Source organism: Thecamonas trahens, assembly GCF_000142905.1.
Source record: "Thecamonas trahens ATCC 50062 unplaced genomic scaffold supercont1.17, whole genome shotgun sequence".
Lineage (NCBI taxonomy): Eukaryota > Apusomonadida > Apusomonadidae > Thecamonas > Thecamonas trahens.
In genome coordinates this window covers 105428-127532 of record NW_013657663.1, presented here as the reverse complement: position 1 = coordinate 127532, position 22105 = coordinate 105428, and the positions used below count along the sequence as shown (strand labels likewise).

The following is a 22105-nucleotide window of genomic DNA, read 5'->3' as shown; positions in this document are numbered from 1 at the left end:
GCGTTCCCACTCGTACATTGGCCACACGCTGCACCGACCACAAACCTGTTCTCCACAACCTTAAGCAGGTTTCCACAAGCGGTCCACGCCAATCATAACCTCCGCACCATTATTCGAGCTGTCGTCCAATCTTGTCATGTGGCTGTCGACAACCAATCATCGCTTTTGGCGACGGCTGATGTCCACTCGCTGCGCATGTCTCCTACGGGCGGTAGTCTCGCGTAGCGGTAGCGGCACAGTCACATCGGCCATTCACCAATTGCTGTCGCAGACCGATGGCGCCATGTCCCTACATTGGCTCAGTCTCGCCGCTTGCGTTGACCCGCCACCGCGCAAACAATGCGGGTTTTTCGTGGCCGCACAAAAGCCGCCAACTCGCCGCGCCTCCTCCCCCACTTGCAGCAACCAGCTCTCCCCGACACTCGGGCACACCGGGCGACACTCGGGCTACCAACAAGCACTTGGCTCTTTCCAAACCCGCCGAGGCAGTGAAACCGGAACAACTAGCGCGACGCTCTCTGTGTCTGTGGCGTCCGCTCCGTGTTCCTCTCGCCCGTCTTGCTATTCTGTCCCACTTTGCGCGTCGCTACGACGGAACCCGCAGTTATTGCCAGGGAATTCTGCAAACGTAGTCAAACGCCGATTGATTGATTGAGTCACAGAGTGTTCGCTGGCCCTTCTGCGCCATCCTGCAGCTGACCCGCGTCTGCACCCATGCCGCGGCACCGGCGGACGCCGTCCGCGCCACACACGGGCGGCTCGCCCCCGTCTGAGTTGCTTCCACCGCTTCGGGCCCCCTCCTCTGGTCACGGGCGCCACGGCCGCAGGGCCTCGCTCTCGTCCCACGACGAGCCCAGGCTGTCCCCGCACCGTTTCAGCGGCCCGAGTTCGGCACGTGCTGACCCACGCGCATCAGCACCTTTACTCCCTGTTTCTGATGCGCGACCGCCACACCCACGTGGGCACACCCCGCTCGCACCACACGACGGCATCCAGTACCTCTCTGATGCCTACGACCGGGGATCGGCTTCACGACTCGGCTCCAACTCACGCTCTCGCTCGCCTGTCCACCTCGCCACCGCCGGCCGCTCCTCCTCGCAGCGTGCCATCCGCAGGCGCTCGTCGCAAACACGCCTGACCCCGCTCGCCCCCGTCGGAATGGCGCCGCTTAGCAAGCGCTCCGCCACCCATGACGACCTGACGTCACCCGGAGGCGGCGCTGTCGACCTCTCCTCTTTCATGCGCGGCGAGCTTTTGCGCGCTGGCATTCTCGAGACCGGCTCGCGTGGCCACCGCGGCCCAAGCAACTCTTCCGAGCGCTCCTCTCGCACGAATTCGACCGAGCGCTCATGGTCGCATCCATCATCGGTCGACCGAGACCCGACCCGCTCCAAGGTCCGCGTCAAGGTCAAGGACAAGGACAAGGACAAGCGGAAGGACAAGGCTAAGGCTAAGCGGAAAGACAAGGTCAAAGACAAGGCCAAGCGGAAGGACAAGGTCAAAGACAAGGCGAAAGCCAGGGCCAAGGACAAGGACAAGGACAAGGCCCGGTCCAAGTATCGCGAAAAGGATAGAGCCCGCGGCAAAGACAAGGCCCGTGACCCTGGACGCGAGACAGAACCCGACCGCCCACGCCGTCGCATCAAGGTCAAAGGCACCAAGTCGTCGTCCGACATGGTGAGCCACGAAGTCTCGCTTCAGCAGGCCTCGATTGCCCGGACCGACATAGGCTCGTCGGTGGGCCTGAGCAAGTACTCGTCCGGTGACCGGTCGTCGTGTGGCGCGCTTTCACGCGCCACATCTCGAGGCTCGGTCGCGTCAGCCTCGACCGAGCCCGACTCGCCGTCTGTCGTCTGTAGCCCGTTCCCCGACGTCAACATTGTCGGCGCATCGACGCCCACTCTCAACCCAGACCCGGTTACGCCTGTCGAGCGGGCCAACACCCACGACGGACTCGGTGCCGACTGGGAAGCCGCAGTCCGCGCCGCCGCCGCGTCTGGCGCTGAGGACAACAGCACGCTCGAGCCCAAGTCGCTCCGCGACTCGATGACAAAATCCAAATCGTGGTCGAGCGGGCTCGAGCCTGGCAAGGGCAGCCACTCTGAAGCCCGAGTCGACGAGTACCTCGTCCTCGAGCCTCTCGCGTCAGGCACCTCGGGCTCGGTCTACCTCACCCGCCATCGCCAGACCGGCAAGATGGTGGTCATGAAGAAGATCAACATGTCGTCGTTCACCGCCAAGGATGCGCTCTGCGCCGCGCTCGAGGTCCAGGCCCTTGGCGAGCTCACCCACCCGCACATTGTCAAGCACTACGAGTCGTTTGTCCACGACAAAGTCCTCCACATTGTCATGGAGCACGTCGAACTCGGCGACCTCGACTCGCGCATCAAGGAGCAGCGCGCAACGCAAATGTACTTTTCCGAGAGGACCGTCCTCACATGGTTTGCCCAGCTGGTCGCCGCCCTCGACTACTGCCACGCCAACAAGTACCTCCACCGCGATATCAAGGCACCGAACGTCATGATCGCAGCAGACAACACCCTTCGCCTCGCAGACTTTGGCCTCTCGGCCGAGCTCGAGACCGAGTCATCCATGCGCCAGACTCGCGTCGGCACGCCCTACTACATGTCCCCCGAGCTCTGTCAGGGCCTCTCGTACACCCAGAAGAACGACATCTGGGGCCTCGGCACCCTCCTCTTCCGTATGTGCGCCCTCACGTACCCGTTCAAGGCTGCCGACCTCCAGTCGCTATTGGAAACCATCGTTGACCGCCGCACTCCCGACATCCCCGAGTGCTACTCGGTGGAACTCTCCGACCTTGTCCAAGCCATGCTCGCCAAGGACCCGAATGAGAGACCCACGGCGTCGGAAATCCTCCGCCTCGACTTTCTTCAACCCTATCTTGACCCTGTTCGCCAACGCGAAGAGGCGCATTGGGCATCGTCGTTCAACGCCTCCATCACCGTCCCGGCCTCGACCCCACCGTCAATGCCCTCAAGAATCGTGCCGCGGAGCTGGCTGCGCAGCCCGAGGCAGGTGATCATGCAACATAGTTGGGACAGATGCGGAATGTGGGCTTGCGGCCGCGTGCCTTTGCACCGCCCTCGCCTCCACACACCGTGCAATTTACCTCGCCATCCAGTGACCGCAGAAAGAAGCTCACGTATCGAACGCGAAGCAGCAGCAACATTGAAGGATAGGATGGTCATGTAGTTTTGCTCATCACAGGCGGCTGCTTGCCCGTCTCCCTGGCCTCTGCTTTCGGCGCCAGTTGCCTGCCACTGGTCGACGCGCCCCTCGTGCGCAACGCTCCACCCCCCCCACCCCCCACCCCCCACCCCTCCCCACCCCTCCCCACCCCTCCCCACCCCTCCCCACCCCTCCCATACACTATGACCACCCTCCTCGCGCTCTCCCAGCTACTCGGGCCTGGAGACGAGCGCAGCAGCAGGCACAACCACCGGGCTGGCGGGCACGGGCGAGTCGCCGGCAGCAGGCGGGTTCACGGCAACAACAGCTCGCTGGCTGAAGGGAGCGGAGGACGAAGAGGCGAGCGGAGGGGACATGGTGGCGAGTCGTGGAGGGCAACCGTGGCCAACGCTCTGCTGAGACTCGCCGACGAGGACACAGCAGAGACCGCCGCTGCACAGCTCGCTGCCCTCGCCACTGATCCGGGGCTCACCTCGACTCGTGCCGGCCTGCTGCTTGGCATGCTTGCCGCACGGATGGATGCAACTATGGCCCGCAAACAGGCGCTAGTGGTTGTAGAGGGTTTGGCAGAGGCGCATCCGTCCTTTGCACGTACGCTGGCGAGCAAGGTCATGGCCGTACTTGTTGCTCGCATCCAAGAGGGCGATGCTCAACTGGCCGAGGCCATCGCGGCTACTGTGAGCATTCTCGGTGAGTACGCGGTTGTCCCGCTCGACAGCAGTGCACCAGAAACCTCAGGCATTGCGCCATATCTGGCGCCGCTCCTCTCACAGCTGGTCACCCTCAACGTCAGCGTCCATCGTGGAGCTGGCGCCGCCATCGCCGCGCTCATCGGCTCGGTCTCGGCGGCCGTGCTAAAGGCCGAAATGCCCAAAATAGGGCTCAAGGTGCTAGACCTCATCTCGTCGACCGCGTCGCTGCTGGCGGTGGAGCCGCTGTTTGAGGCCGCGGGCAAGCTGGTTGACGTGCTCGGCGACGCGCTCATTCCGTGGATCCCGGCATACCTCACCGCCCTTGTCAACGCGCTGGCGCTCGACGAGTGGCAGGCGCGGCGTGCTGCCGCCGGCGCGCTCATTGTCTTTGCGCTCCGCATGGGGCCGGCACTCTCGGTCATTGCGCCAGACATGATTGTCCACCTCGAGCGTCACAAGTTTGACAAGTTCCGCAAGGTCCGCGAGCTAGTCGGCGTCGCGCTGGCTCTTTTCCGCGACTTGCCTGGACCCGACGGCATGCCGCCCGAGCCGGTTGATCCCGACGCGCTTCTTGGAGGAACCGAGTGGACCGTCGGCCTTGGCGCGCGCCACGTCCACCCGTACTGGGCCACCCGCGCACCGCTTGGCTCGTCGGCCTCGCTGCCCGGCCACGTCTCGATGTCGGCATCGTTTGCTAACACTTCTCTCCGTCGATTTCAGACGCCCGGGAAGCGGACGCCAGCAGCCTCGCGCTCAGTTCACCGCGTCGGTCGGGTGGCACGGACACCGCTCGCCGACCCGCTTTTCAAGCCGCTCTCGCCGGTCCCGTCCGCACCGCCGCAAGTCTCCCGGACCGGTGTCGACTTGAGTCTTCTCGCGCGTGACTCCGACTCAGTCGCGCCACACCCGGATCTCAACCTCTCGCAGGCTGTCCTCGATCGGCTCGAGGAGCAGCAGGCGGCGCAGGCCGAGCTCTCGCGCCAGGTCCAGGCCCTGCTCAACCTGCAGGTCGCACAAGAAAAGCGGTACGCAAGCCAGGCAGAGGAAATGCAGAGCTTGCGGGAGTCGACAGCAGCGCTGGAGACTTCGATGCACCATGGTAGTCGCCCGGTCAGCCGGGCTCGGCACTCGCCCAAGGCGACTGCTGTCCATGGGCGCGGCCGTTCGCGCTCGTCGTCGCGAATCCCGGCACCACGCTCTCGTGCACCGCCACTCTCGAGCCCATCGTCGCGGTCACCAACACCCAGCTCACCGCCGGCTTCAATACTCTCCGAGCCCATTGCCTCGCCAGTCTCTGAACGCCTGCCGACGCCGCCCGAGCCCGAGCCCGAGCCCGAGCCGCTGCTGCACCTGCCGTCGTCCAGGCCGGGAGGCTGGGCACCCGAAGCCGTCACGTCTGCCCTTGGTGCGGTGGTAGACTCGCTGACAACGTCAATGGAGACGCTGGAGCGCCAGTCCCAGGAAGCTCTGGATCTGCTTGGGTCGCGTGTCGAGAGTGCGGCCAAGGCCGTGGAGCAAGTCGCCGGTGAGCTCGCACGAGCTGCCCTCGCACGGGCCGCCGAGGAGCGGGCTGCTGCAGCCGCTGCTGTCGGGTCGGCGCCGCCGGCGCGCGGGCCGAGCGAAGCGGCCATGGCTGCGGCCGCCGAGACAGCACCGTCGGTGGTCCAGAACGCGCACACGGCGCTGGCTGCCGGCCATGTCGACCGGGCGCTCTCACTGCTGCTCGAGGGCGGCGCCGCACACACGACGCAGCTCTTCCACATGCTCGCGGACATTGGACCTGTTGTCCGCGACGTGCGCCCTCACACTCTCGAGGGTGTACTCACGGCGCTTGTGGAAGACATGGTCCACTCGCCCGATCATGTTCCGCTCGGCCTGGACTGGCTCGCCGCTGCTGCCGATGCCAGCCTTGACCTCTATCCAGCGCTTGTCTCGCGCGCATGCGACGTGCTGGAGACGCTCGCCTCCGAGCCGACACCCCAGGGAACTCGCGCCGCCCGTCTCTTTGGCCTTCTCATCACAATGCTGATGGACGACTGATCCGTGGCGGGAGATGACATTGAATGGTAGTGTCTGTGACCACAACAGGCCGGCTCCCCGGCTGGATACTCGACTATGGCGACGTCGACGGACGCGGCGGCAAGTGCTGCTGTAGCCGGCACGAGCTGGCTCGCCCGGCTGGTAGAGCGGGTGTTGGCGCCATGTGCTGTGGCACTGGTGGTCACCGCGGCCGGGGTCGTCCTCGCCACGGCTGCCGGCCTCGACCTCGACGCCTTGTTCCCATGGGCAGAGGATCGCGCGCGGCAGTTGGGCATGTGGCCGGCTGGGGCTAAGGATTGCTCCGGAGAAAACAGAGAGGGGAAGGCAACAGGACTCGACGATCCCGCGTTTCCGTCGCTGCTGGAGTTTGGACGGCTGTGACTGCTGTGTGGCTACGGGTAGAGCGATCGCAGACCGATGCCGGCGGTAGGAGCCCGCGGCGGCGGCGGGCCGTAGCGCGCAAACGAGGTCTCGAGCGCAGGGCGAAGCGATGCAAGGTCGAGACCGATGTTTGAAAGGGTAGTGTCGGACGAAGGGCCAAAGACCCGCCGAGAGGTGGCCCGAGGAGCGGAGACGGGCGGCGGGAGTCCGCGCGAGGAGAACGACGACGTCCGCAGCGCATCCATCCGCGAAAAGACCGGATCGTGGGTGAGGTCGCGGTTGTGTACGGGTGCCGGCGCCAGGGTGGACGGTGCAATGGCTGCCGGCTGGCGCGCCTCGGCTCGCATGGCGTCCTTGAGCTGTTCGATACGGGCACGTTCGTGGGCGATGCGCGAATCAAGAGCCGAGGCCTGGGCAGCGTGGTCGGCTCCCTCGGCTTGCGAGGCGGAAGCCGTAGCAAGCTCTTGCTCAAGGGTAGCACGGGCTTGCTGGAGCGAGGCCAGCTTGGAAGCATTGGCCTGGAGCTCCCGTTGCGTCTCGAGCGGAATGCCGGCCTGCTCGGCGCGCTGGGCCTTGATGGCGGCGCGGAGCTCGTCGATCTTAGCTTGCTCGGCAGCAAGGAGCTCGTTCTGTTCGCGAAGCAACCGCGGGTAGTGATCCGAGACCCGAGCGGAGAGGGTGCGGAGTTCGTCAAGCTCAGCAAGCGCACGCGAGCGCTCCCGCTCTTGTTCGGCGAGGGCACGGGCCTGGGCCGCGAGCTGGGCGTCGAGCTCGGCCTTGACAGCGTCGAGCTCGGCCTTAGCATCAGCGACTTCGCGGCGGAGCGCGGCGTTGTCCTCTATGGCTACTCTCAGCTCGGTGTCGCCGGCAGCAAGCTGGTGGCGGAGACGGACGATGGTGTCGCGTGTGGCGGCGTTGGCTGCTCGCTCACGAGCAAGCGCTGAGTTGGCCTCCTCCCACAGCTGCAGCTCCTCTGGTGCCGGCTTGGTGCCGCGCGCCGGCGAGGCGGCAAACGCAGCCCCCGGACGAGCTGCAACAGCCTCTCGGGTCTGATCATCGGGCACTGTGCGGAGCACGCCGCGCAGGACGCTCGATCCCAGCGGGGCTCGGGCTTGGATGTGGGTCAGCGCCGACGACTCGTCGCCAGCACCCAGGCTGTCCGCCAGGGCGCGGCCCTGAGTCTCAAACGCAGCCCGCGTCGCCGGATCCATGTGCATGACGCTCCTCAGTGAGCCATCAGGGCACACATGCTCGGCGGCGTCGTCAGCAGGTGGCACAGGTAGCGGAGCTGAGTAAAGGGCGCGAGCTGCGTTGAGATCCATGCGCAGAGCGGCGGTGTCTGCAGCAAAGCGGGCGTCCTGCCGAGCGACCTTGGCTTTCATGGCCGCCACTTCATCCAGCACAGCTGCGATGCGCTGATGCGGGAGGTACTCGAGCGACGTGCCGCCGCCTCCCGAAGAAGTATCCTCAGCCGGCGCCGGTCCGGGCCGCTTGACCACGCCCGTCGTCACGCTCTGCGCGCCTGCTGTCGCCGCACCGGGGGCAGGACTGCCGAGCTCGTGCCCAGGCGGCGCCACTGCGCGAGGGATACTCATACTGAGTGCGGGGAAGAGGGAGAGGTGATGGCAGTAAGTAGTGTGTGTGTGTGGGGGGGGGGGTGGAGCTGGTGGTGGCAGTGCAGGGAGGGGGAAGAGGGAGGGGGTCATTGGACATGGAATGGATGGCCATGGGGGATCTGTGGGAGGGATGGATGGGGGGATGGATGGATGGATGGATGGGGGGATGGATGGATGGATGGGGGGATGGATGGATGGGGGGATGGATGGTTCCATTTTCCCCATTTAATGCTGGGGGGGGGTTGCTGCCCCCCCCCCCTCCCCCCCCCCCCCCCCTCCAGGTGGCAGGGGCAGGGACTGGGGACTGAGACTGCCGACGGCGGCGTGGGGCACCTCACCCTCTCGGGCTTGCACTTGGTGGAAGCGAGGCGGACAAGATATGGAGAGCGAGTGGGCAGAGCGGCGGTTCTATCCGTGTACGGCCGAGGCGTACGAGCTGCGCGAGGTCATCGGGGTGGCCGAGAGCGGACGGTCGGTGGTGTGGCGGGCATGGGCGGCATCGATGAAGAAGGAGGTGGCGGTCAAGGTGGTGGATCTGGACACAACTCAGGGGAGACTGATCCAGGTTCAGGCTGAGGTCTCCAACATGGGCCTCGCCTGGCATCCCAACATCCTCCCCTACTACGTCTCGTTTGTCAAGGACTCATCGCTGTGGATTGTCATGCGGCTGGCGCGCGGCTCGCTGAGGGACGTGCTCAACTCGGCTTTTCCCACGGGCTTTGCCGAGGAGGCCATCATTGCCTCGGTCCTTGCGCCTGTTGTCCGCGCCTTGGCTTATCTGCATGAGCACGGGCGCATCCACTCGTGGGTCAACGCCTCCAACATTCTCGTCACCCACTCGGGCGAGGTTCTCCTCGACGCTTTCTCGTGCATTGTCGCTACGCCTCCTGCAAACACAGGCTTTGACTTGCTCGCAGCGGCGTTTGCCGCCGGCGCCTCGCCATGCTGGACCGCGCCCGAGGTCCTTCAGCAAGCGGCCGGCTACGATGCGCGCGCCGACATCTGGTCGCTTGGCATCACCGCCATGGAGCTCGCGCTCGGCTTTCCACCCTACGCGCAGTGGCCGTCGATCAAGATCATGTACCACGTGCTCCACGACGAGCCGCCCACGCTCACGGCACTGGAGCGCGAGCGGTTCGGCTCGTCGAAGCGCAAGTTCTCCAAGGCCTTTCGTTCGTTTGTGGCGTCGTGTCTTGTCAAGGATCCGGCCGCCCGAGCGCCGCTGGCCAAGCTCGCCGAGTCCAAGTTCTTTCGCCTCGCCAAAAAGCCCGGGTACCTTATCAAAAAGGTGCTCGATCACACGGTCCTTGTCCACGACCACGATGTCGCCACCAACGAAGACACCGAGTCGCTGGCAGCCATCCTCAAGTGCCGGCTGCGGTCCAAGACCGGCAACGAGCCGGCGTCGTTCTGGGACTTTCCAGACAATATCACCGACTCGGTCGACGCGCCACCACCGGCACGCCCAAAGCGAGGCCGCCGCGGGCATGCCCGCCGACGCACAAAGTCCAAGATCCGGGTCCGGGTTCGGGTCCGCCGCTCACGCTCGGCATCGACTTCGCGCGGCCACACGTCGTACTCGCGCTCGCGGGCCGACTCGCTCTCGTCCGACTTTTTGGACCGCGTGGTCAACAACGAGTGCTCGCTCACGACCGAGTCGACGACTTCACTGGACGAGGACGACGATCTCACCTGCGTCTCGTCGACGACGCGATGATGTCCGACTGCTGTGTGACGAGCAAATCCCGCTCTGCATGGGCAAGCCAAGTCACCCCTACGCCGCTGGGCTCCCATGCACCGGCTGCTTTCATCGACTGCAGTGAATCGATGTCTGTGCATGGATTCCAAGAGTTTGCTGCGTGTGCGTCAGCCAGGCGGCGATGCGAGTGTGAAGATGGTTAACTTGGTTGGCGTCACCAGCCCAATCTTCACGAAGTGCCATTCGAGAGAGAGACGGCCAGCCAAATGAGCACGACAGCAGCGCACTGACTAGCCCTACAACACCCTGCACCACTTCTCGTCAACAGTACATCATGGCACTCCGTGTACGGCACCTGATAGAATTGTGTATAGTGGGCGTGGTATTGCCTTGCCCACACATTCCCTCTCTCCTTCCCCACACCCTTCACCAGTAGCGACCAGACGCGGCAGACGCGTCATCCTGCCATCCTTCACGGCGACCAGGCGAAGGAGGGAGAAGCGAGGAGGGGGATGAGGGCAGATGAGGGCACAGAGGCGGGGAGGAGGCACGGTGGCATGACGTGTACTCATGGTGATGGGGTGGAATGGGTGTGGGGTGGTACGGATGGCGGTGGACAGATGACGAACATGTTCGGCCGGCTGCTCCGCACCAACGGTGGGGTGGCGCTCCAGCTGACGCGGGCGGCGTCGGGCAAGGCTGGCAAGGGCAAGACCATCGGGATTGATCTGGGAACGACCAACTCGTGTGTGGCGGTGATGGAGGGCAAGACGCCGCGGGTGATCGAGAACGCCGAGGGCGCGCGGACGACGCCGTCGGTGGTGGCGTTCCAGGCTGACGGGTCGCGGCTGGTGGGCACGCCGGCCAAGCGTGGCGCTATCACCAACCCGGAGAACACTGTGTACGCGACGAAGCGGCTGATTGGCAAGTCGTTCAAGGAGACGCACGAGGACCAGGAGATGCTCCCGTACGAGATTGTGGAGGCGCCGAATGGCGATGCTTGGATCAAGGCTCAGGGTAAGGAGTACTCGCCGTCGCAGATTGCGTCGTTCATTCTCGCGCACCTCAAGGACTCTGCCGACTCGTTCCTCTCGCAGAAGACGACGTCTGCAGTGATCACGGTCCCGGCGTACTTTAACGACTCGCAGCGGCAGGCGACCAAGGACGCTGGTGAGATTGCGGGCTTCTCCAACATCCGGATCCTCAACGAGCCGACGGCTGCGGCGCTGGCGTACGGCATGGACCAGAAGGGCTCGCAAACGATTGCGGTGTACGATCTGGGCGGCGGCACGTTTGACATCTCGATTCTGGAGGTGTCCGAGGGTGTGTTTGAGGTGCAGGCGACCAACGGCGACACGGCGCTCGGCGGCGAGGACATGGACGCGGCGATCACCAACTTTCTGCTCGAGTCGTTCAAGAAGGAGAAGGGCATTGATCTCTCAACCGACTCGCTGGCGCTGCAGCGGCTCCGTGAGGCTGCGGAGAAGGCAAAGCAGGAGCTCTCGTCGACGACGCAGACGCAGATCAACCTGCCGTTCATCACTGCGACGGCCGAGGGCCCGCAGCACCTGGACCTGTCGCTGTCACGGGCGAAGCTCGAGTCGCTGGTTGGCGACCTTATTGCGCGGACGGTGGCGCCGTGCGAGGCGTGCCTCGCCGACGCGTCGCTCAAGCCGGACGACATCGACCAGGTAGTCCTTGTTGGCGGTATGACGCGGATGCCCAAGGTTGTGGAGACGGTCGAGGCCATCTTTGGCAAGGCTGCGTACAAGGGCGTGAACCCGGACGAGGCCGTGGCGATGGGCGCCGCCATCCAGGGCGGCGTGCTCGACGGCTCGACCTCGGACGTCCTGCTCATCGACGTCACGCCGCTCTCGGTCGGCATTGAGACGCTCGGCGGCGTCTTTACGCCGCTCGTCAAGCGGAACACCGCGATTCCGTGCAAGAAGGCCAAGACGTTCTCGACGGCGGTCGACGGGCAGACCGAGGTCAACATCTCGGTCTTCCAGGGCGAGCGCAAGCTGGCCATCGACAACAACCTGCTGGGCAACTTCCAGCTGACCGGCATCAACCCTGCGCCGGCCGGCCAGCCCAAGATCGACGTCGAGTTTGAGATCAACTCGGACGGCATCCTCACGGTCTCGGCCCGCGACCAGAAGACTGGCCAGGAGCAGCGGATCACCGTTGAGGCCGCGTCAGGCCTCTCGCAGGACCAGATCGAGAAGATGGTCGAGGAGGCCAAGACGTACGCCGAAGAGGACGCGGCCCGCAAGGCCAAGGCCGAGGCCAAGAACGCCGCCGAGTCGGCCATCTACAACGCCGAGAAGACGCTCAACGACCAGAAGGAGAAGGTGACCGAGGAGCTCAAGGAGAAGCTCGACGGCGCCATCTCAAAGGTCCGCGAGGCCGTCGACGCCGACGGCGAGGCCAAGGACATTGCCAAGCTCACCACCGAGCTGCAGAAGGAGCTCGCCGCCACCAACGAGGCCATCTTCAAGGCGGGCAAGGAGGATACCGCCGATGATGTCGACGAGACCGTCGTCGATGCCGACTACCGCGACGTGTCGGAGGAGAAGGACGAGAAGAAGAAGGAGTAAAACATAGGTCTCTTGGCTGTGATGATCTGCAGCGAGTGTGTTGGGCGTGTGTGGGGGAGAAGAGCTGTTTACTCGATGCCGAGCTCGCGAAGCATCTCGGAGAGCTGGTTGGAGGCGGCCTCGGCCTTCTCCTCGGCGGCCTTGACCTTGTCGTCGGCCTCCTCGAGCTGGGTCTCGAGATCGGCGACCTTGCGCTCGGCAGTCTCGGCCCGGATGACGGCCTGCTGCAGCTGCTCGGCAGTGTTCTCGGCGGCGATGCGCTCCTCAAGGGCGTCAAGCTGCTCCTGGGCGAGGGTCAGCTTGCGGTTGAGGTCGTCAGCACGGCGCTCCTCGTTCTCGGCCCGCTCGTTGGCAGCCTGCATTCCTCCAACAGCCCACTGCGTGAGTCCCGCACCCCTCCCACTTGCCGCCCTTCTTCCGCAGCCACTTGCCCGCTTCGCCCGAAAAAATAAAGCCCTTTGCCCGCCCGGATGCATGGCGGGTGAGGCGCCCGGTAGCGGGCGCACACGCCACCACTGCGCGCGGTGTGTGTCTGTATGGCAGCAGAATGTGGTCATTGCTTGTTGATTGCCCCCTGGTGTCACCCTCCCCTCCCCTCCCCCCCTCTCTCCCTCCCTCCTCCCCGCTCCCCCGCCCCCCCCTCCCCCCGCCGTTCCCCGCCCGACAGGTCGCCAACTCGGCTCGGCAGATGTGGGCATGACGTACGTTGAGCTGCTCCTCGAGGTCGGCGACACGGTCGTTGGCATCGTCAATGTCCTGCTGGTACTTGCGGATCTTCTCGCGAACCTTCTCCATCTTGTTGTTTTTCAGCTGGGTGTGTCGGTCTTCGGGTACTGGTGGGGGGTTGGAGGGGGTTGGCGGGGCAATGTATTTGGCATGATCAAACGAACGATCGAATGAACAACAACGTGATCGATCAAACGAACGACAAGCCGAACGATAACGTGATCGATCAAACGAACGACAAGCCGAACGATAACGTGATCGATCAAACGAACGACAAGCCGAACGATAACGTGATCGATCAAACGAACGACAAGCCGAACGATAACGTGATCGATCAAAGGTTGGAACAATGGGTAAACGCGGCAACGCCACGAACATTGCACCAGTTGTTCCTTCTGCCACGCAACCAGCAAGTGGCAGCCGAGCCAGGCAGCCACCCACCCCCCCTCACACACCATCCACAACCACCCTACACACACACACTCCACCCCCCAACCCCAACCCCCCCCATCCACATCCACACACACCCTACACACATACCACACACACACACACCCAAACCCCCACCCGTCATGACCTTCTTTGCCCGCTTCCACCAGGAGACCGAGCTCGACAAGCTGCTCGCCCAAGGCAGCGAGGCGCCGCTGGCCGACGTCCTCGCCCAGCCGCAGCTGCTGCAGGAGCTGCACGGCGGATCGGCCAAGGCTTTGTCGTATGTTGCAGGACATATGAATGAACTGGTCGATGCTGTCTTGGCCCCGGCTGCCGTGCCTGAGGCCGACCTCGCCACGGCCACCGCCGCCACGGCCGTCCTCTCCTCGGGCGTCCGCTCTGTCCTCGCTGCCCTGGTCGATGGCCCTGGCCTTGCCCGACTTTCTGCTCTCTTCTCCGCCGCACCGGCGGCCGAGTCTGCCGCTGACCCGGAGGCCACGTTTCTGGTCCTCCCGCATTCGCCGCATCCGGTCGTCGCCGGCTACGTCTCGTCGATCCTCGTCCATGCCGTGTGCAAGACCCGGTCGCCCGAAGTGGTGGCCACCGTCCGGACAGCGGTTGCCGGCGCCATGTGCTGGCTCCATCTCGACGGCGCGGTCGCGCTCATTCAGGGTCTGGTGGGGATGCTGCGGGCCGACGGCGGCGGCGCGGCGGATACCACTGGAGGCCTGCCCGGCGTGGAGGACGAGGCGCCGCACGCCCTGCGCGAGTGGCAGACGACGGTGGCGAGCATGCTGCTTGACGCCGACGTGCCGGCGTCGCTTGTTCGAGTCGGACTGGCTCGCGAGCCACGCCTCGACGGTCTTCCGTCCTGGGTCGGCAGTCAGGCCAGCATCGGCGCGCTGATGGCTTTTGAGGCTCTCTGCGACGCCGCAGCGCCGCCGGTGCCGCGGACAGCCGGCCCGGTCCCCGACGCCGACCTCCCGCCACTCAACCTCATTGCAGCCATCTTTGCAAGCCCCGAGCTGGCGGCGCTCATTGTCGCAGCGCTTCTGGAGACGCCACGTGCGCCCGAGTCGCGGCTCCGCGAGGCCTCGGTCATTGTTGAAGTCGCCATGTGCGTCCTCACCCTTTGGGCCATCCGGGCCTCGCCGCAAACGTATGCTGCAACCGCACTCCCAGCCTTTGCCGCCCTCACCAAGGCTGTTGACGAGCATGCTGTGGTCGACGCTGCAGTGGACGCGTTCCGGAACGCGTCGGTCGGCTCGGACCTGGTTCTGCAGGCAGGGCCGGTGCCAAACCCGCTCGGCGAGGGCCGGCTGGCGCTGGCACGCGCGCTGGTCGCCATGTCGCGCGCTGACCTCTCCAGCGCCGACGCCGCCGTGCCTGCCCTTCTCGACATTGCCTTTGCCGACTACCCGTGGAACAACATTTTCCACAACGTGGTCGTTGGGTGGACGTCCGAGCTCGCGGTGCGCAAGCCTGAGGTCTTGCGCAGCTCCGAGGTGGTGGATGCGCTCGCGCGCGCCGTCGCCGCCCTCCCGCCCGGCAGCTCGTCTGCCCATCAGGCGACCCGCCCGCAGCATGCTGCGCACATCAACCTGGCGCTGCGCCACCTCCGGAAAGCGTTTGGCGATGCTCCGTTTGGCAACGAAGGCCTCGAGAGCTACGAGTCCGGCGAGCTCGCCGCCGCCCTCGCACTCAACGACTCGACCTCGTGCCCGGTCTCGCCCGAGCTCGCCGCCCGCCGTGGCGTTCTCCAGGCGCAGCAGGGCGGTGAGCTCGATGCGCTCGGCGAGCTCGGCGGAGCCGCCGGCACCAGCTCCGCGTCTGTCTCCGCCGCTGCCGCCGCCGCCGCCGCCGCCGGCACGGGAGAGACCGCCACCGCCGAGTTGGTCGGGGATTCGTCCGAGCCCGTAGCCAACGAGGATCCCGCCGCCGCGTCGGCTGTGCCGTTTGACGCCGACTTTGCTGCAGCGTTTGGCGCGTCGACAAGCGCAGTCGAGGCAGCCAGCCGCGGCAGCACGTCTTCCGCCGCCGCTCCGGTTGCGTTTGAGGCCGACTTTGCCGCAGCGTTTGGCCCGTCGAGCTGATGGGCACCCATCCACTACAGCACATAAAAGACTCGAATGGAGAGGACAATGCACATGCATGTTGTTGTTTTTACGTTAACGGCGGCGGCTGTTGGCCTTCTCGCGCTCGGCAACCTTCCGCATCTTCTTGCGCTTCTCGCGGAGGCCGGCGGTGTAGACGGGCTTGTAGACATCGTCGAGGGCCTTGTGGGCGGCGGTGATCTCGTCAGGGTCGGCGGTCGGGTTCTCGTCGAGCCACTCGAGGGCGGCGTTGACGGCCTCGTCGACGGCGTCGACGGAGGCCTCGGGAACGCGGATGCGCTCGTCGACGAGGGCCTCGATGGCGTCGCGGGCGGCATGGGCAAACTCCTCGAGCTCGGAACGGAGCTTCTGGGCCTTGCGGATGCGGGCGTCCTCATGGCGGTGGCGCTGGGCCTCGGCGACCATGCGGTCGATGTCGGTCTGCGAGAGGCGGCCGGCCGAGTTGTTGATGACGACGTCGGCGCGGTTGCCCGAGGCGTTGTCGACGGCCTCGACGGTGAGGATGCCGTTGGCGTCGATGGACATGGTGACGGTGAGCTTGGCCTCGCCGCGCTTCATGGGCGGGATGCCGCGGAGGGCAAAGCCGCCGAGCTTGTTGTTCGAGTCGACGTGCGGGCGCTCGCCCTCGTAGATGTCAAAGTCAACCTCGGTCTGGCCGTCCTCGGTGGTGGTGAAAAGTCCTCCTTCTTGCACGGGATCTTGGTGTTCCGCGGAATGACGACGTTCATGACACCGCCGATGGTGTCGACGCCAAGCGAGAGCGGGGTCACGTCGAGGAGGAGGAGATCCTTGGAGGCGCCGGTCGACTGGCCGGTGATGATGGCGGCCTGGACGGCGGCACCGTAGGCGACAGCCTCGTCGGGGTTGATCGACTGGTTCAGTTCCTTGCCGCCAAAGAAGTCGCGGAGCATCTCCTGGATCTTGGGGATGCGGGTCGAGCCACCGACAAGCACAACGTCGGTAACCTCACCCTTGGCCATGCCAGCGTCGGCGAGGACGCGGCCGACCGGCTCGAGGCAAGCCTGGAAGAGCGACTCGTTCATAGCCTCAAACTTGGCACGCGAGACCTTGGTCCGGAAGTCAATGCCGTCGACAAGCGACTCGACATCAATGACCGCAGAGGTCGAGGCCGAGAGAGCGCGCTTCGCGCGCTCGCAGGCGGTGCGCAGGCGGCGCAGGGCGCGCGGGTTGCCCGAGATGTCCTTCGAGTGCTTCTTGGTCAGGATGGCCTGGCAGTGCGCCACCATGTTGTTGTCAAAGTCCTCACCGCCGAGGTGGGTGTCACCGGCCGTGGCGAGCACCGAGAAGATGCCGTTGTTGATGTTGAGGAGCGAGACATCAAAGGTACCGCCACCAAGGTCAAAGATGAGCACGTTCTTCGAGCCCTTCTCTGCCGACTTGTCGAGGCCGTACGCGATGGCCGCCGCCGTCGGCTCGTTGATGATCCGGAGGACCTTGAGGCCAGCAATGACACCAGCATCCTGCGTCGCCCGACGCTGCGAGTCGTTAAAGTACGCAGGCACCGTGATCACAGCAGACGTCACCGCCTTGCCGAGGTACGCCTCGGCGGTCTCCTTCATCTTCATCAGCACCATCGACGAGATCTCCTCAGGCGTGAACTGCTTGTCCTCGCCGGCGTCGGCGACCTCAATCAGCGGCTTGTGATCCGAGTTGCCCACAACCTTGAACGCCCAGTGCTCGAGATCCTGCTTGATCACCGCGTCGTCCACAAGACGACCGATGAGACGCTTGGCGTCAAAGACCGTGTTCGTCGGGTTCATGCCGGCCTGGTTCGCCGCAGCCTTGCCCACAAGACGGCCCTCTGAGGTGAACGCCACGCACGACGGCGTCGTCCGGTCGCCCTGCTCATTGGCGATGATCTCCACGCGGTCGTTCTGTGGACGTTTGCCCAAGTGGAGTGAGTTCAGGAAAAGGCTGCACAAGTTGCAATAGACGATAACCGCTGGCCTGGCGCAAATAGATCCAGGACAGAGGACAGCGCATGGGGATAGGGGGTGACAGATGCACGAGAAATACAGGAGGGGAGGAAGGGAGGATGGAAGGTTGGTCGGGTAGGAGGGGGGGGGGGGAGAGGGGAAAGGAGGGGGGGGGGGGGGGGGGAACGAGGGGGAGGGCGGGTGGATTGGGATGGTGGACGAGCCCATCCGCAGCGACACAGGAGTGTTCGGTCCGGGGGAGGGGGGAAGGGGAGAGAATGAAGCAGTGTACGTACCTGCCAGACACCGACGCAAGAGTAGGTGGTACCGAGGTCGATGCCAATGCACACCTCCTCCGAAGTGGGGGTCTCGTTAGTCGCAGCCATGTTTGCGAGTTGGGTGGTGGCCGGTGTGAGAGGGGACAGGATCCGGATCGGGATCGGGATCCGGATCGGGATCGGGATTGGGATTGGGCCAATGTTGGCGTCTGTTCGACCCATTGGGCGAGCAAGCCCGAGAGGCCCTGTCGGCGACAGCATCGATTCATTCGTGTGCTGCTGCGGTTGGGGTGGGGCTACGGCCGCCGCTCCAAGCGGAAGACCTCTGGTGGGGCACCGATCCAGGTGACGAGGGCGGCGTTGAGCTCGTCATCGTTGGTGATTTCCAGCGACGAGTTGTGGCCAAAGTCGTAGTAGATGGCGAGCGAGTCCAGCGGCGCGTCAAAGGCCTCATGGACGAGTGTACGGACGTGAGAGTACGGGGCGGCGCGATCAAACTCAAGCTCGTGCTGGACGCCGTCAAGAACAAAGACAGCGTGCGCCAGCGCGGATGTGTCGACCAGCAGCGAGCGGATGGAGGTAAAGTCGAGGGTCGGCTCGGCAGCGGTGCCCGAGCCGCGGTGGCGGGCGGGGGCGTGGCGTGGCGAGGCGAGGAGGCTTGACGACGAGCCACGGCGGCGGAGCGGATTGACGCCGACTCGCAGGACTCTGCTCCGAGCCGCCGACGACGACGAGCCTGAACCTGTCCGCGGCCGCCTGCCGCCACCGGCCGATTCTACACTCCCGTCGTCGGACGACGCACCGCCCGAGCTTGCACGCGCACGCATCCTGGCCGTGACAGGGTCCTTTGCGCGCGGATCGCCTGCAGCGGTGCCTGCAGCGGTGCCAGGGGCGGTGACAGGGGCGGTGGCTGCAGCCGTGCCTGCAGCGGTGCCTCCTGTAGCGGTGTCAGGGGCGGTGCTTGCAGCGGTACCAGGGGCGCCATCAGTGTGCCCATCTGTCGCCGCTGCCGGCCCTTTGGGGGTAGATCCAACTGCTGCTGCTTGTGTGGTGTGAGCCGCGGTATCGGCTGCGGGCTCGGCGCCGCCGGTATCAGCAGCGACTTTAGCCGCAGCCCCTGCAACGACTACGGCCTCGGCTCCTGCATCAGCTACGGGCCCTGCCCCGCCACCGTTCCTGCGGCCTGCCGGGACACCTTTGCCTCTCTTGCCACTGCGACCCACGGCATGGAGACACACACACACACACGCACACACACACACACAAGCACACACACCATAAGTGCCCCTGCCCTCTCTCCTGCACACACACACGCATACACCTCCGCACCTCCTCCCACTCCAAATCCCCCCATACACACACGCACAGACAGAGCCCCGCCCCCTCCCCCCGCACCGCACCGCACCGCACAGCACCGCACCACAACTGCCCCCGCCCCCCTCCTCCTCCCCCTCCTCCTCCTCCCCCCCCCCCTCCTCCCCGGCCACTGCCCCGCACATACCGCCGGCGTGCCATGAAAGACCGAGGAAGAACCAAAGAGCAGTGATGGTGGCGCGGTGGCGTGCGGTGGCGCGGTGGAGGTGGCGCGGTGGCGGTGGGCTCTCGCTGTCATGGCTCAAGCCACACACCGCCCGCACTGCCAAAGGTGAAGAAGGCAGGGCAGTACATCGACTGGGCGTTACAATTCAATTTCTTAACCTTGGACCTGGGGTGGGGATGGGGGGGGGGGGGGCTTTCATACATCAACTGCCCCCGCCCCCCCTCCCTCCTCCCCCTCCTCCTCCCTCCCCCCCCCCCTCCCTCCCCGGCCACTGCCCCGCACATACCGCCGGCGTGCCATGAAAGACCGAGGAAGAACCAAAGAGCAGTGATGGTGGCGCGGTGGCGTGCGGTGGCGCGGTGGAGGTGGCGCGGTGGCGGTGGGCTCTCGCTGTCATGGCTCAAGCCACACACCGCCCGCACTGCCAAAGGTGAAGAAGGCAGGGCAGTACATCGACTGGGCGTTACAATTCAATTTCTTAACCTTGGACTTGGGGTGGGGGTGGGGGGGGGGGGCTTTGATCCTTCACACAAACAGGAGGCGGAGCGTGTCTACATGCCCGGAAGCGCGTGCTTGTCGCCGACCTTGGAGGGCGGAGCCTTGACGGTCTCGTCGATGGAGAGAATCATGTTGGTGGCCTCGACGGCGGCGCCGATGGCGTTGAGCTTGATGAGGGTCGGCTCCCAGACAAACGATTCAAGGGTGTTGCAGATGTCGCCGGTGGTGACGTCGACACCGTACCAGATGCCGTCGTCCATGGCGTGGCGCTGGCGGAGCTTGTTGAGGATGTCGGTCGAGTCAAAGCCGGCGTTGTTGGAGAGCTGGCGCGGGATGACCTCGAGAGCCTTGGCAAAGGCGTTGATGAGGATCTGCGACTTGCCACGGATGGTGCGGGCGTGCTCGCGGAGGAAGCGCGAGAGCTCCATCTCGATGGCGCCGCCACCGGCGACCACCGACGGCGTCTTGATGGCACGGCGGACAACCATGATGGCGTCGTGGAGCGAGCGCTCGGCCTCGTCGATAAACTGCTTGGCGCCGCCGCGGAGCACAATGGTCGCCGTCCGCGACTCGGGGCAGCCGGTGAAGAAGTTGTACCGCTCGTCACCCACCTGAACCTCCTCAAACTTCTCGCACGTGCCGAGAACGTCGGAGGTGAGCCCGTTGACCGAGGTCTGGATGGACGCGCCAGTGGCACGCGAGACGCGGGTCAGGTCGGCCTTGTTCACCCGCCCGGCGCAGAAGAGGCCGCGGTCGGCAAAGAACTGGGTCGCCAGGTCGCCGATGGGCAGCTTGGAAAGAATGACCTTGGCGCCGGTGGCGACAATGGCCTCCAGCTTGTCGTTGATGATGCGGTACTCGGCGTCGACAATGCGCTGGTACTCGGAAACGTCGTCGATGCGGATCTCGGCGTTGTCCTTCTCGGCCTTGAGCTCGAGCTCGACGTTGAGGAGCAGGACGCCCGGCGAGGCAAACGTCTTGGGCTGCTGCTCAAAGCCGGCGTACGAAAAGGTCTTCTTGAACGCCACGCCCTTGACCAGGATCGAGTCCTGCAACGCGCCGCCGGTCACCTTCTTGATCGCGAGCATGTTGAGGTCGAGGTCGTCGTCGAGCGTCTTGACCGCCTCCACGACCATCGGCGCAAAGAAGGCCTTCTGGTGGTGGATGAGCTTGGACGACATCGCCGTCCCGGCGCACTTGATCAGCAGATCCGTCACGTTGTCCGACCCGGCCACGTCGCCGACAGACACGCAGATCTCCTTGATCCGCTCCTTGCAGAGCGCACCAGCCTTGCGGAATGCCCGGATGATGACCTGCGGGTGGACACCGTCCTGGATGTACTCCTTGGCCGCCTGCATGAACGAGCCGGCAAGGAGAACAACAGACGTCGTCCCGTCGCCCGCAACAGCATCCTGAGACGCCGCAATGTCGACCACAGTCCGTGCCGCAGGGTGCACAACCTCCAGCAGCGACAGCACCGTCGCCCCGTCGTTGGAAATGGTCACCTCGCCGGTCTCCGACTTGATCAGCTTGTCCATCCCGCGCGGGCCGAGCGTGGTAGCAATGGTCTCCACCACAGCCTGGCACGCCGCAATGTTGGTCAGCAGCTGGCCCTTGCCCTGCGAGTCGTCCGTCCCTTCCTTGAGAAGGATAATCTGAGGTTGCTATCCTCAGTAACACCGTCCCATTGTCGTCGTCTCTCCCCGTCAGTCCCCCTTCCCTCGGCAGCCTCCCGCCCCCCCTTCCAGCCCAACCGGGCCCAACCCCGCATTCTCGGCCCATCCAAAAAATGCAAGGTCGCCTCGCCTTTGCGGCCACTTCCTCCACCCACCATACCACCCATGGCCATGACAAACAGAGCCATGTCCCTACTGTAGTCATGGTAAGCACCCTAGCATGGTGGCCCACATGACCATCCCCTGTATGGCTTGCCTCCCCTCCTTATCCCGGCCTACCAGAGGGAGTTGTGGGGGAGGGAGGGGGGGGCGTCCTTTGGCGCCGACCTTCCCGCCCATTCAATTCTACCTTGTTGCCACCAACACACACACACACACACACACACACACACCGCCACCACCATTGCAACCATCACCACCACCACAAGCACCACCATCATCATCACTCTCTAGCCATACCACAAAGAGTGGGTATGTCGTCACTCACGGGGGGGGGGGGGAGGGTACGTACCATCATGTTCGACATGTTGGCCAAGTGTCGATTGAGCAAGAGTGGTGGTCGTCCCTCCCGACGATTGCTCATACTCACTCTCACTCTCAATACACACTCGCCCCCACCCCCACACACACCCCCACACACCCACCCCCCACACCCCCATATCCTCCCCT

General features: G+C 64.9%; 9 protein-coding genes across 9 annotated transcripts; 4 read left to right on the top strand and 5 right to left on the bottom strand.

Annotated features, from left to right (window-relative positions):
• Window positions 1-1158: 1158 nt before the first annotated feature.
• Window positions 1159-5942, top strand: AMSG_04167 (NEK protein kinase; the record flags this gene model as incomplete). The annotated part of the gene is made up of 2 exons (XM_013903497.1): window positions 1159-2984; window positions 3584-5942. 2 exons carry the CDS (start codon window positions 1159-1161, stop codon window positions 5940-5942), a joined length of 4185 nt encoding a protein of 1394 aa, XP_013758951.1.
• Window positions 5943-6334: 392 nt separating this feature from the next.
• On the bottom strand, window positions 6335-7918 carry AMSG_04166 (uncharacterized protein; the record flags this gene model as incomplete). The annotated part of the gene is made up of 1 exon (XM_013903496.1): window positions 6335-7918. One exon carries the CDS (start codon window positions 7916-7918, stop codon window positions 6335-6337), a length of 1584 nt encoding a protein of 527 aa, XP_013758950.1.
• A 400-nt stretch (window positions 7919-8318) lies between these two features.
• On the top strand, window positions 8319-9776 carry AMSG_04165 (STE/STE20/FRAY protein kinase; the record flags this gene model as incomplete). The annotated part of the gene is made up of 1 exon (XM_013903495.1): window positions 8319-9776. One exon carries the CDS (start codon window positions 8319-8321, stop codon window positions 9654-9656), a length of 1338 nt encoding a protein of 445 aa, XP_013758949.1. The 3' UTR covers window positions 9657-9776.
• Window positions 9777-9837: 61 nt separating this feature from the next.
• Window positions 9838-12235, top strand: AMSG_04164 (chaperone DnaK; the record flags this gene model as incomplete). The annotated part of the gene is made up of 2 exons (XM_013903494.1): window positions 9838-9984; window positions 10259-12235. Exons 1-2 carry the CDS (start codon window positions 9973-9975, stop codon window positions 12233-12235), a joined length of 1989 nt encoding a protein of 662 aa, XP_013758948.1. The 5' UTR covers window positions 9838-9972.
• Window positions 12236-12284: 49 nt separating this feature from the next.
• On the bottom strand, window positions 12285-13047 carry AMSG_04163 (uncharacterized protein). The gene is made up of 2 exons (XM_013903493.1): window positions 12941-13047; window positions 12285-12591 (listed from the first exon to the last, which is right to left on the bottom strand). The coding sequence occupies exons 1-2, from the start codon at window positions 13028-13030 to the stop codon at window positions 12304-12306; spliced, it is 378 nt and encodes a 125-aa protein (XP_013758947.1). The 5' UTR covers window positions 13031-13047; the 3' UTR covers window positions 12285-12303.
• A 402-nt stretch (window positions 13048-13449) lies between these two features.
• On the top strand, window positions 13450-15516 carry AMSG_04162 (uncharacterized protein). Its single transcript, XM_013903492.1, has one exon. The coding sequence runs from the start codon at window positions 13534-13536 to the stop codon at window positions 15484-15486; it is 1953 nt and encodes a 650-aa protein (XP_013758946.1). The 5' UTR covers window positions 13450-13533; the 3' UTR covers window positions 15487-15516.
• Window positions 15517-15539: 23 nt separating this feature from the next.
• On the bottom strand, window positions 15540-17847 carry AMSG_04161 (cytoplasmic ATPase that is a ribosome-associated molecular chaperone). The gene is made up of 2 exons (XM_013903491.1): window positions 17741-17847; window positions 15540-17402 (listed from the first exon to the last, which is right to left on the bottom strand). Exons 1-2 carry the CDS (start codon window positions 17828-17830, stop codon window positions 16062-16064), a joined length of 1431 nt encoding a protein of 476 aa, XP_013758945.1. The 5' UTR covers window positions 17831-17847; the 3' UTR covers window positions 15540-16061.
• A 171-nt stretch (window positions 17848-18018) lies between these two features.
• On the bottom strand, window positions 18019-18549 carry AMSG_04160 (uncharacterized protein; the record flags this gene model as incomplete). Its single annotated transcript, XM_013903490.1, has 1 exon — window positions 18019-18549. The coding sequence occupies one exon, from the start codon at window positions 18547-18549 to the stop codon at window positions 18019-18021; it is 531 nt and encodes a 176-aa protein (XP_013758944.1).
• A 1170-nt stretch (window positions 18550-19719) lies between these two features.
• On the bottom strand, window positions 19720-21987 carry AMSG_04159 (T-complex protein 1 subunit eta). Its single transcript, XM_013903489.1, has 2 exons — window positions 21948-21987; window positions 19720-21424 (listed from the first exon to the last, which is right to left on the bottom strand). Exons 1-2 carry the CDS (start codon window positions 21960-21962, stop codon window positions 19814-19816), a joined length of 1626 nt encoding a protein of 541 aa, XP_013758943.1. The 5' UTR covers window positions 21963-21987; the 3' UTR covers window positions 19720-19813.
• Window positions 21988-22105: the final 118 nt, after the last annotated feature.